The 13,519-nt window shown below is 46.9% G+C and overlaps 1 protein-coding gene across 1 annotated transcript; it reads right to left on the bottom strand.

Annotated features, from left to right (window-relative positions):
- Positions 1-2,148: 2,148 nt before the first annotated feature.
- LOC146356604 (vomeronasal type-2 receptor 26-like) lies at positions 2,149-5,984 on the bottom strand. Its single transcript, XM_084830218.1, has 3 exons — positions 5,940-5,984; positions 3,658-3,718; positions 2,149-3,053 (listed from the first exon to the last, which is right to left on the bottom strand). The coding sequence occupies exons 1-3, from the start codon at positions 5,982-5,984 to the stop codon at positions 2,149-2,151; spliced, it is 1,011 nt and encodes a 336-aa protein (XP_084686344.1).
- Between the last annotated feature and the right edge of the window lie 7,535 nt (positions 5,985-13,519).

Here is a 13,519-nt window from a genome sequence, read left to right as displayed (position 1 = left end):
ACGGCCTCCGCAGGGACACAAACGGCGTAAGTATTTATGAAGAAGGAAGAAGCAAATGGCGCCACAGTATGGCCACCATTCACACAGCAGCGCAGACAGGAGCAGGTAAGCACTCCATTTTGCGCGCATTTCTTGGGGTGGGGGTAGGGATGTACGAAAGTCACTTACCTTTCCACGGATTATGTTGATGGTTGGGGGGAGGTGTTCCGTCCCTCCCCCTGGAATCCTCGATGAGGGGGGAGGTGCTAGGTTCCTCCCCCCCGGAATCCTCGAATTGTCGGCTGTGCTCTGCGGCAGCTCCGTGGAGCAGCCGGCCAGGCCCACTCAGGCCAGAGCTGTCTGCAGCTGGAGCTCCGGCCGCAGAGGGCTCTCAGGAAAAAAAAAATGCGTACGCAAATGGCGGCGGCTGTGGCTGCCGCCATTTGTGTTCCTTATTTTTGGCTGTCTTAATCTACGTAAATATTTACGTGGACTATGATGGCGAAAATAAAGGGGAATGCAAATAGCGTAGTGAGTGCTATTTGCGTCCCTTTTTGATTCACCATTTTAGCCTATGTAAATATTTCCAGATTTCCGGCCGCGGACTGACTGTTGCGGACGCAAATGGCGGCCACCGTAGCAGCCGCCATTTGTGTCCAGCCAGGGAGCTGTGATAGGCTACATAAGTCTTTATGTAGCCTATCACGTCTGAGTAAAAAACAACAACGGCGTACGCAAATGGCGGCCACTACGGCGGCCGCCTTTTGCATTCCTTATTTTTCGCTGTTTTTTTCTATGTAAATATTTACGTAGGCTAAAATGGCAAATAAAAAAGGAACACAAATAGTGCCCACTATGCTATTTGCGTTCCCCTTTTTTTTTCGCCAAAATAGTCTACGTAAATATTTACATACAGTAAAACGGTGAAAAATAAGGAACGCAAATGACGGCCGCCGTAACTCTGGGGTCACTTCATGTCTGGGAGCTCTAGCTCCTCTGAGGTAGGGATGGTGGAGAATTCCGCCACGAATTCCAGTGAGGCCAAATGCACTGGCATTTGGCCCCCCAGGATCCGTGGCAGGACATCCTCCTGCCCCCCTCCCCCCATGCTGAATCCCCCGGGACGGCACTTAGCTGGGGTGGATGCAGCGGATTAGGCAGCGATTCGGTGGTCACAGTGCAATGGTGGCGGAAGGTGCAGCGGCAGGGGTGAAAAGTGCAGCGGCGGTGGAAGGGGTGGCAGTGGAGGCGGGGGTGGTGGCAGTGGGGGCGGCGGTGGGAGGTGCGGCGTCGGGGGGGCGGTGGTGTGGCGGTGGCAGGTATGGCAGTGGCAGGGGCAGGAGCGGGGGCGGCGACAGCGGCAGTGCGGAGTCGGCGGTGGTGGCTGGTCTCCTGGCTGGCCGTGGTTGGGCGCAGCGTACTCAAATGGCGGCGGCTACAGCGGCCGCCATTTGCGTTTGCTATTTTTAGCCGTTCTAGCTTACATAATTATTTCTGTAGTCTAGAAAGGTGAAAAATAATGAACACAAATGGCGGCCGCCATAGCCACCACCATTTGCGTACGCTTTTTTTTTTACTTTGCCGTGATAGGCTACGTAAATATTTACGTAGCCTATCACGTTTAAGTACATGGACAGAAATGGCGGCTATGGCAGCCGCTATTTGCTTCCCTGCAGGCTTCCCAATGGCCGGATGTCTGGAGTTGGCCAGCGGCTCCATGGCTTGGCCGCGGAGTGGAGCCGGCCAGGCAGGATTCCGGAGGGAGGGACTTAGTGCCTCCCTCCCATCGAGGATTCCGGGGGGAGGGATGGTGCGCCTCCCGCCCCAGTGGAAACATAATAGAATGGAAAGTAAGTGTTCCATCTATCCCTACTCTGAGGAGGGTTCCTCCAGTGGAACATAACAGTTCCTCATCCAATCTCGAAGTGGTTGTCCAAACTTCTCCAAGCACCTGCTCAACATCCACAAGTTCTATCAACAGGCCTGGTTTCTAAAATGTATTTATTGATCTGTTGTTGTTGTTTACAGGTAGGAACATTTTTATACCAACTTTCAGACCTGAAATGCTTTTGCAATGTTGGAAAGAAGACCACCCCCCCCTCCCCCAATGCAGACTATTGTATAAAAATAGTAGTATCTTGGGGTACTTGGTAACAATATGAATCAGATTTATTCTTTAGTTTTTGTCATCAAATGCTCCTTTGTATTCAGATCAGGCCTCAGCAAAATGATGTAGCACTTTGGAATAAAGATGCAGCCCAGCAACCCAGCACTGGAGGCCAAGATAGAGAAGACCTGCACGGCTACCATGTATTTCCCCTTGGTGCTCAGGTAGGTGGGCACAAAGCAGACCCAAACACTGCAGAAGACCAGCATGCTGAAGGTGATCAGCTTGGCTTCATTGAAGGCGCCAGGCAGCTTCCTGGCTAGGAAAGCCACCATGAAGCAGACAGCAGCCAGGAAGCCCATGTAGCCAAGGGCACCGTAAAACATGGCGACAGACCCTTCGTTGCACTGCAGGATGATCTCTCCAGGCTGGGAGTGCATGTCAGAGTCAGGGAATGGTGGAGAGATGCCAAGCCAGATGGAGCAGATGACAACTTGCACACCAGAACAGGAAAGGACGATGGAGTTGGTCAAACTCTTTCCCAGCAAGTTCTTCACACTGTTCCCTGGCTTTGTGGCCAAGAAGACCAACACCACAGTCATTGTTTTGGCCAAGAGAGAAGAGACAGCAACTGAGAAGATGATGCTGAAGGCTGTTTGTCGAAGAAGGCAGGTCGCTTTCCTTGGCCAGCCAATGAATAGTAAGGTGGACAAGAAAGAAAGGAGGAGGGAGATGAGGAGAATGTAGGAGAGGTCCCGGTTGTTGGCTTTGACTATTGGGGTTTCGAGGAATTTAATGAATATTACTAACACAACTCCTGTAATTAAGGAGAACAATAGGGCAAAGGACACCAGGATGATCCCCAAAGTTTCTTCATAGGATAGGAAGGTTATAGCCTTGAGAATACATTGATCTCGGTCCTTGTTTGGATGCTGATCATCCAGACACATGGTACAATGGTTTGAATCTGGAAAGAATGAGAGCAACATCTTCCTTACACCCTTATCAATCTCTCTTCTTGTATATTCCATTAAATATAACTTTGTGGTGTGATTAATAACACACATTAATATCATGCAGGGCATGGTCAGGCCTGTTGGTCCTCAGTATTCTCCCATGTGAATAGGCCACAAAAAAATCATGGCTCTCTAAGTCTTCACGTGTGGCTCCTGTGGCAGGCTTGGCCTTCCCGCCCATCATTTGAGTTAGCAGAAGGTGGGTATTGGGGGTGGGGTGGGTCTCAGCCAAATCCTCCCTTCTCCAATTGAGGCTCTTTTGCACTGCCCCTATGGGGATGGTTCACAGCATGCAAACTTCCAAAGACTTGCCATCAGACAGGTTCCTTCTTTTGGAGGATGCTGTATGAGCAAAGTGTCCTCCTCAGCCAAGCCAGTGAATAGAGCTCTCCTCCAGCTACCAACTTGATTTGTTTAGCTTCAGCCTTGGCAGCATCCCTCTAATATTGTGCTTATTTTGCTTTCCCAGCTCCAAACTGTGCATATTTAAATATGCACTTTTTTAACTTCCTGTTTTACGTAGCAAGCAAAGGCGTGGAAATGGCGGGTGCTCACCGAATGGGATTGCAGTGAGCCTGGGGAACTCGCTGAGCTCGTGGGAGGCCTGAGTGCAGGTCTGGAGGGGGGGTGCAAGCAGGCGTGCTGCTTCGGTGAGTGCCCGGAGAAACCAAGCTATGGTGAATTCTTACAATGCTAAGTTCCTTCCACTACCTCCCCACCTACCCCAAGATGCATCCTCCAAGGTCATAGAATCATAGAATCATAGATTCTATTATTCCAACTCATAGGGTTGGAAGGGGCCTATAAAACTATCGAGTCCAATCCCCTGCTCAATGCAGGAATCCAAGTCTTAGCATCAGATGGCGGTCCAGCCTCATCTTGAATGCCTCCAGTGTGGCAGAGCATTCTGCCCACCTCCCCAGGTAATGGGTTCCATTGTTGTATTGCTCTAACAGTCAGGATGTTTTTCCTGATGTTCAGCCGGAATCTGGCTTCCTGTAACTTGAGCCCGTTATTCCATGCCCTGCACTCTGCGATGATTGAGAAGACATCCTGGCCTTCCTCTCTGTGACAAACTTTCAAGTTCTTGAAGAGCGCTAGCCTATCTCCCCTCAGTCTTCTCTTCTCAAGGCTAAACATGCCCAGTTTTTTCAGTCTCTCTTCATAGTAAGGATGTCAGAGAATTCCGCCACGGATCTCAGTGAGGCCGAATGCCAGTGCATTCGGCCCCCCGAACTCCGTGGCGGAATGGCCTGCCCCCCCACCCCCCCGCGGATCCCCCCCGGGACAAGACTTACCTGTGGCGGATTTTCCAGGTGGTGGCGGCGGCAGCTGCAGCTGCAGCTGTGGCGGCAGTGGCTGAGGTGGCCGGTCTTCTGACCGGCTGCCGCCGCCGCCATTTCCAGGCTTGTGTAAAAAAAAAAAAAAGATGTGATAGGCAACGTAAAGATTTACGTAGCCAATCATGGTTGGGTGGGTTAAAAAAAAATCAACAACGTGATAGGCTACGTAAATCTTTAGGTAGCCTATCATGGTTGGGTGGGTTAAAAAAAAAAATCGCGTACGCAAATGGCGGCGGCTACGGCCGCCGCCATTTGCATTCCTTCTTTTTACCATCTTAATCTACGTTAATATTTACGTAGACTATGACGGCAAAAATAAAGGGGAATGCAAATAGCGTAGCAGGTGCTATTTGCGTCCCCTTTTGATTCGCCATTTTAGCCTACGTAAATATTTACGTAGGCTAAAACGGTGAATGAAAAAGGGACGCAAATAGCGCCCGCTACGTTATTTGCGTTCCCCTTTATTTTCGCCGTCGTAGTCTACGTAAATATTTACGCAGATTAAGACTGCCAAAAAGAAGGAATGCAAATGGTGGCGGCCATAGCCGCCACCATTTGCGTACGCCGTTTTTTTTTTTTACCCAGAGCCCTCCGCGGCCGGAAATCCGGCTGCGGACGGCTCTGGCCTGGCTAGGGATTCCAGGGGGAGGAACGGAGCGCCTCCCCCCCTGGCAAGGATTCCGGGGGGAGGGATGGAATGCCTCCCCCCCACCATCAACATAATCCGCGAACAGGTAAGTCACTTTCATACATCCCTACTTCATAGGGCTTTGTTTCCAGTCCCCTGATCATCTTTGTTGCCCTCTGAACCCTCTCCAGCTTGTCTGCATCCTTCTTAAACTGTGGTACCCAGAACTAGACACAATGCTCCCGATGAGGCCTAGGCAGCATGAATAGAGGGGAACTAGTACTTCTGGGTATGCTTCTATTAATGCAGCCCATAATAGCATTGGCATTTTTTGCAGCCACATCACATTGCTCGCTCATATTCAGCTTGTGATCTTCAACAATTCCACGATCCTTCTCACTCGTAGTATTGTTGAGCCATGTATCCCCCATCTTGTAACTGTGCATTTGGTTTCTTTTTCTGAGGTGCAGAACTTGGCATTTATCCCTATTAAATTTCTTTCTGTTGTTTTCTGCCCAGCTCTCCAGTCTATCAAGATTACTTTGAATTTTGTTTCTGCCTTTCAAGGTATTAGCTATCCTGCCCAATTTTGTGTCATCTGCAAATTGGATCAGCATTCCCCGCACCTCCTCCTCCAAGTCATTAATACAAATGTTGAAGAGCACTGGGCCCAGGACTGTGGTACTCCACTCGTTACTTCTCCCCAGTTTGAGAAGGTCCCATTGATAAGCACTCTTTGAGTGCCTTGTGAAATAAATAACGGCTCTTTCCAGAAACAACCCCTTTAAACAAGCCTTCACAAAAGATGTCTGGCTGAATCTTTGCCCTCCTCCCCAGGATCTGCATTCCCCTCCAGACTCACCCACCTTCCTGGGTGGAGATGGTACCTTCCGCACAGGGAAGACAGTCATAGCAGCAAACTGGCTTTCCTTCCTGAACCACCTTGACAAATCCAGGGCGGCAGCTTTCCACACACCTGGAATGGGGCAGGGGCTAAGCAGAACAAAGACCACCAAGGAAAATGTGTTAGGGCTACTTTATCTGCAGAAATGAAGCACAGAGCTGGAAAGGACCCGACAGGACCTGTAGTGAAGCCCATAACTAATTATCAGGACATGCAACTGAAACTACTCCCAAGCTGATTCCCTGTTTACTACCCCTGTGGCCTCCTTTTTCCTCCCCTTCCTTGTTTCCCTTGTGTAAATTCTTTGATTGGAAGCACCTGTCATGTTTCCCAGCCTTGACCCATCCTCTGGCTCCGAAGAGGACTCAGAGGCTGAGGAGACTCCCTCCATTAACCACCCCCTGCTATTCTAGGACCTTCCAGACCAGAGGATGTGCCTCTGCCTGATTCCTCAGATGCAGAAGACACTTCCCTATTTACCGACTTCACCACCCCCATTCCATAGAAACCAGTGGCTACAGATCTGGCAGTAGCCCTTTAAGAACCCGAGTCTCAGCTAACTTGGAGCTGGCCAAGGTCCCATAAGACCCTGCCTGGTCTAACCTTGCCTTGCTATTCACCGCACCAAACCTGACTTGCCCCAGTGCCATAGAACTTGACCTCAGTTGACCTGATGCCATGGGACCTGACCCCACTCAACCTGACCTGATTGGGTGTGACCTGACTTGCCCTGATGGGGATCTTGTGTTGACCCTCCTTTCTTGCATGTGCCTTGCTGGTTTCAGCCCCTCTGGGTGCCTTGAACCAATTCGGTCAGTACAGCACCTGGGGCAGGAACCTGTCCTCTTGTAGTCTGTCATGTGCCTTGCATGCTGCAGGGGCTAAATGGAAGGATATTTTATTGAAATACCAGGTTATCTCCGCAGCCAGTGTTCAAAGGCAAGGCTTCTGGTGCACAGCTGCTTAGCTTTGCTGGGGAAAGCCTCAATACCCTCTGAGGTCTTGAAGTACTGCTGCTAGTTGGAAATAATAGGGCATCAAAGGCACCCTCAGATCAAAGAATCATAGAATAGTATGGTTTGAAGGGGCCTACAAGACCATCGAGTCCAACCACCTGCTCAATTCAGGATCCAAGTCAGGACATCCCTGACAAATGGCTGTCCAGCATCCAGCATTGAATGCCTCCAGCATGGGAGAGCCCACTACCTCCCTAGGTAAATGGTTCCATTGTCATATTGCTCTAACATTCAGGATGTTCAGCCGGAATCTGGCTTCATGTAACTGGAGCCCTTATTCTGTGTTCTGCATTCTGGGAGGATCGAGAAGAGATCCTGGCCTTCCTCTCTGTGACAACCTTTCAAGTACTCAAAGACTGCTATCATATCTCCCCTCAGTCTTCTCTTCTCAAGGCTAAACATGCCCAGTTCTTTCAGTCTGTCTTCATAGAGCTTTGTCTCCAGTCCCTTGATCATCTTTGTTGCCCTCCTCTGAACCCTCTCCAGCTTGTCTACATCCTTCTTAAAGTGTGGTGCCCAGATCAATCAGCCTTCCGCAGCCTGGTGTCCTCGTAATGTTTGGGGCTTCAACTCCCATCAGCATCAGCGGGCTGGGAGTAATGGAAGTTGCAATCCAATACATCCGCAGGGCATCAGGTTAGGGAAGTCTGACCTTGAGTCTGTTACACTTACTATTGGTTAAGAGATGGTAAAAACAAATACAGCGAATGTAAAGGAATGTTTGCCTCACCTTGTTGAGCCATTTGGGCCACACAATGGCATCCTGATTGATGGTGAATTTGAGGCCTGGGGATCCCTGTCTTTCTATACTCCCAAATTTCACTCTAATGACTGACGCATTTGGAAACACCACCCAGTTCAGTATGTCCAAGTCAGCTGCGAGGTCTCCATTCTCATCCAAATACACTCCGTCTATAGAAGTATTGTAAAACTGGGGGTTTCTCAGGAAAGGATGAAGCTTGGATGAGACAAAACTTCAGCACTTAGGAAACAAGAATCTATATTCAGTAGCTCAGAGTCAGGTATGTCCATTTTATGAATCTCCTATAGTTGGTCCCAGACTGAAGTGACTGGGTATGTTTTGTTATCATTCGCAAGGGACTTGGTTTCATTCCCAATTGCCCTTTATCTGCTTTAGCAGTTTTTGAAGGTGAAGCCATTAGACATATGCATTTGTTCTACAATCTGCTCCTGGTCTTACACTCAGGAAATGGAGTTGGGACACTTCATGGGTCACATTTTGGGCACCATTAAAAGTCAGGAAATAGTCACATAATTGAGGCTGCAATCTTACACATACTACTTATCTGTGAAAAAAGTTCAACTGAAATCAGTAGGGTTTGCTTCTGAGTAAGCACACAGGGGATTGCATTGTAAATGTTGTGGTTTGGATACAGACTTAGTCATACTTAAAGTAGATCTACTGCAATTGCTGGGGCTTCAGTTAGTGATGACCCCCACTACAAAGCTATGATTTACTCAACATAAAAACATATACAAGAAATACTGCTGTACATATTGCAAAAACATATGTTCAATACAAAACAAAGGGGGAAAGTACAGATCTGCACATTATTAAAAGCCACCAGACAAATTAATCATGTACAAATGCTTGACGGAGGGAGGGGAATTCTTTAGTGGAGTCAGGTAGTTGCCAAAGTAGCAGCCAATTCAGTACGCAGGAAGAAGCCATCTCCCCTATGAGAGAAGGTTACAACAGCTGGGATTGTTTAGCTTGGAAAAAATGACAGTAAGGGGAGACATGATAGAGGTCTACAAAATGTTGCATGGTGTGGATAATGTGGATAGGGATACATTCCCCCCCCCCATAATACTAGAACCCAGGGTCATCCTATGAAGCTGATTGCTGGGAGATTCAGGACAGATACAAGGAAGGACTTCTTCACACAGCACAGAGTTAAAATATGGAACTCACTACCACAGGATGTAGTGATGCCCACCAGTTTGGATGGCTTTAAAAGGGGGTTGGACAAATTCCTGGAGAAGTCTATCCATGGCTACTAGTCCTGATGGCTATATGCTATCTCCAGTACCAGAGGCAGTGAGCCTGTGTACACCAATTGCTGGGGAACATGGGTGGGAGGGTGCTGTTGCACTCATGCTCTGCTTGTGGGTTCCTGGTCAACAGCTGGTTGGCCACTGTGTGAACAGAATAGTGGACCTGATGGACCTTTGGTGTAATCCAGCAGGGCTCTTCTTATGTCCTTATGTCACCTTCCCCACCCAAGGGATCTCCCATGCAGAGGGCAGGTGAGGTGGGTGGGGGGTCTTACTCCAGCGATGAAGCATGACGTTTTGGCCACTGCAGAGACAGAGGAGTTGAGCCAGTGCTGGCGGCGATGACAAGATGGGCTGTGTCCTCTGAGGCCATGTAAGGAGGCAAAACAAATACCAGGACAGGGATGTTCACTACTGGGTCCCTCCTTAAATATACAACAGATCACTGCAACATTTGGCATTTTCTCACAGTCCAGTTCCAAGGTAACTATTCTGGAATTGTACGATGGATTATCATGGTGAGCACAGATCTCCATTATGGAAAAGGGAATATCTGCCATGGCTGTAGAGAACATCCAGCCTATCTCCTTGATACAAGAGGCAGAATGGATTAGAAAGAGCCAGCAAGATGGCTGACTCCAGTGGAGAATTAGAAGGAATCGGCCACTGCAGACTCAGGGGAATTGAGCCAGTACTGGGAGCTTTGGAAAGCTGGACTGTGTCCTCTGAGGCCAGTGGAAGGGGGTAAATGGGGGACCAGCACAAGGAGTTCTGCCACTGGGTTTTCCCAAGAATATGCAACATTTCATCATATATCCATATATTCTCATATTACTCTTTCTTTATTTTATTTATTAGTACCATGTGTATATTTATCTCCTAAGGCAGTGTACAACAGTTTGGAAGAATGGTTTTTTAAAAATAAATAAATAAATAAATAAATAAATAAATAAATAAATAAAACAGCAAGGACAGTAGAGGTACACATTTGAAAAGGCTAAATTGAAAATATGCACCTTCTTTCTAAAAGCTAAGAGAGTAGGAGCCACTCTTAGTTCTTGGGGGAGCTCCTTCCATAATTTGTGGGTGCCACAGGGAAAAGCCCATGCTCTCAAAAGGCCCTCTCTTCCTTACCTTAACACACATACCAAGAGAAGCAGTCCCTTAGATAGCCAGGTCCTATGTCAGTTAGGGCACTGAAGCTTCCAAGGCATAGAAAATTAAGCCAATCATTCTGGGATTGTACGTTTTATTGCCATGTTCAGAAGATATGTTTGTGATACTAAATGGAATACCTGCCATGGCTGTACTCTTTGAATGCCCAGCCTGTTTTCATCCTCCACCACCATCCTCTTGGATCTGGTCAAAAAAGCAGCATCTAAGGCATGTGCCACAGCCTGGATGGTGTCATAAATGAAGTAGCTGTCTAGAGACAGGATTCTTTCAATGTTCTCTTGAGACAGCACCTTCCGTTTCTTGTTCCCTGTGCATCTTGTCCAGCCTTTCACAGACAATGTGTGCTTTAAATATGAACAACTAAATGCTCTCTCTGAAAGCTTTTTCAGGGAAAAGAAAAAGTGTTCAAAACCATCATATTGTGCCTTTTTATTTGCCTGAACAAAGAAGGTAAATAAACCACAGATGTGTTGGACGGACGTCAACTCCAAGGTGTACATCAATTCCAAGGTGACATCCCACAAAGCTGTTGTGATCCAGACTTTGCCTACAACAGGTTTCATCATTGTTTCCACTGCTTGTTGAATAATGCCTATTCCATTTATGAAGGAAAAAGACTCTGCACAATAAACAAAGACATTGACTTCTCTCCACTTGTAGAATGAAGCATGAGGAAGCCGCACTTCATTTGTATTCAATCCTGAGATGGTTTGTGAGAAAACAACACAGATGCCATTCTGGAGGAGCTCCGGTGTCAACATCTTCATGAACCTCTCTCCATTGTCGGTGTCAAGTGCAACAAGACCAACGAACGTCCATCTGAAATGCAGGAGCAGTTTGACAACCCATGGGTACTGGGTTCCTTCTTCAGGGACCATCCGGTAGAAAAAAGGAAACTGAGTTTTATCTCTCAGAACATGCGAAACAAAAGCGTAACTGACCTGTTAAGAAAAGGGAGAGACTGGTAGTTCATTTTGTTTCAGGACCAAAGTTCAAGTCTTCATTGGATATTTCTCAAATCTGGCCAGATTATTCCTTTTAAGATGTGCCAAATATCATACCAATGGAAGATAACACCTTAATTCTATAATGAATAACATTTTCAGAAAACCAAAAAATCTCGATGCCATAAACTATAGTGCATCTTCTGCATCTCCTTAATTGAATCCAGTTCCAAACAGTACATCCCACTTTCCTAGCAGTATTTAATGTGGCCAGGAAACTGAACCCAGAATGGGAGCAACACCTGCAAAGTAGCTTACCCGCCCTCATCACTGGTGTCCCCATGTGCCCCCCTTGCTTTCTGAGCAATAAGCATAGGAATGAGTACCAAACTATACATGATGTTGAACACGTGATTTTTCCCCCCGATACTGTACTCTGTATACAAAGTTCACAAAGAACAATAGATGAGAGTGGGGCTGGCTGTTTTGTTGCATCTAGGGACTGTGCTGTGGCTGGATTTGACTAGAGCCTCATGTGATTGGACCAGCTCTGGGAAGAGGCTTATCAAAAAAAGCCCTGGCATGGGCATTGGGTTCAGCCATGGTGGGATCGATCCCACAAGGCCTTGGCCTCCCTGATGGATGGCCTTCTTTGGGAGAGAGACAAGGGGAATGTGAGCCTGTTATTCTTTCTCAGTCTCTCAAGGCCTTTTGATACTATTGACCGGAGTATTCTTCTGAACTCTCTTAGTGAGTTGGGAGTTGGTGGCACCATTTTCGACTCTGGCATATGGGGTCAATTCCAGAGTTGGCCAACGTGTATATGAAACCATTGGAAGTGGTCAGTAGGAGATTTGGGATGAGGTGTCATCAGTTTGCAGATCTATTTTATTGATTATTCATATTGATATACCTCTTTCCACAAAGGTATCAAAGCACTGGACATCAAATATGAAGGAATGCAAACGACAATGAATATAACCATAGACACAACAAAATATAAATTAACCATTACTATAACTTCACACTCTACTGTGTGCTTGAAACCATAGCTGGCTGGGTCACACTTTAGGGAAAGCCTGTGTAAAGAGATAATGGCAACCAGTTCTATTTCTCTGTAACATTTCAGTCAGGAGAGGCTGTGCATATGCTGAACTGGTTCCTGGATGTGGTTATGGGTTGGATGGTGGCCTAGAAATTGAAGCTGGATCCTGCTAAGACAGAGACACTATGTGTGCCTGGTTCCCAGGACATGGAATTAGATTGTTTACTTGTTGTGGATTGGGTTGCACTCCCTCTGAAGAAACAGGTCCGTAGTTTGGAGGTGGTCCCTAGATCCATTTTTGTCACTGGAGGCCCAGGTGACATCAGTGGCCCAGAGCATCCATTACCAACTTTGGTTGGTGTGCCAACTATGCCTATTCCTGGATACAGATAGCCTAGCCAGTCTAGTTCATGCACTGGTGTCCTCACATCTAGATTACTGTAATGCTATGTGGGGCTTCCCTTGTGCAAGTCCAGAATCTGGAGGTAGTGCAGAATGCAGCAACTAGGGTGCTCAGTGGGACACCCAGCCAAACTCACATTTAGAATAACTGCACTTGCTGCCTATTAAGCACCAAGACATGTTCAAGTTTATGTTGCTGACATACAGTGCTCTAAGGAACTTGGGACCAGGATACCTAGCAGACCACCTTTTCCTATGGATACTAGCAAGATGACCTTTAAGATCTTCAGAGGAGGCCTTGCTGCTCATTCTACAACCAAGAGAATGTTCCTGTGTAATATCTTGAAGGTGAGCCTTTTGGTGGTGGCCCCTTCCCTCTGGAAAACAGTGCCCCATGCAATTTGGGAAGCAGAGAATGTGGTATGCTTTAAACACCTCCTGGAAATGCACTTATTCACCCAGGCTTTCTCTGGCTTGTAATTAATCATATCCTGCTCTACCTTATTTATTTATTTATTTATTCATTCATTCATTTCATTTCTATACTGCCCAATAGCCAAAGCTCTCTGGGCGGTTCACAAAAATTAAAACCAAACAACAAACAATAAAACAATTTAAAATATATAGAACATTATTATTATCTTATTGTCTCTTGTACTGCTTTTTATTGTTATTGTAGTTGGAACGGTTTTGAATAGTGTATAAATGTGATCTGTAATACTTATATGCAAACTGCTTAGAGGTCTTATTATATTAAGCAGTACATAAGTACTATAAATAAAAAATGACTGAACAAACAAACAAACAAACACAGATTGGGAACCTGGTGTGGGTAGGGGGGCTTTAACCCTTTGTACTTCACTGCAGATCCAGATCACCCCATACATACTTCCTATATTCATGGGGAGGGGAAGTTCTCTGGAGTATGTTTTGAATGTTC

Source organism: Heloderma suspectum, chromosome 2 (assembly GCF_057233095.1).
Source record: "Heloderma suspectum isolate Gila_16-S chromosome 2, 16-S_ref, whole genome shotgun sequence".
Lineage (NCBI taxonomy): Eukaryota > Metazoa > Chordata > Lepidosauria > Squamata > Helodermatidae > Heloderma > Heloderma suspectum.
This window is presented reverse-complemented; position numbering and strand designations above follow the sequence as displayed.

What these genes read in the sequence shown, in the direction of transcription:
- LOC146356604 (XM_084830218.1), bottom strand. Translation starts at nt 5,984, where the DNA reads ATGACTGTCTTCCCTGTGCGGAAGGTACCATCTCCACCCAGGAAG. An exon ending in TACCATCTCCACCCAGGAAG is followed by an intron (nt 3,719 to 5,939) that starts GTGGGTGAGTCT and finishes CCCCCCCTCCAG; the next exon opens with ACCTGCACTCAGGCCTCCCA. An exon ending in GCTCACTGCAATCCCATTCG is followed by an intron (nt 3,054 to 3,657) that starts GTGAGCACCCGC and finishes CATTCTTTCCAG; the next exon opens with ATTCAAACCATTGTACCATG.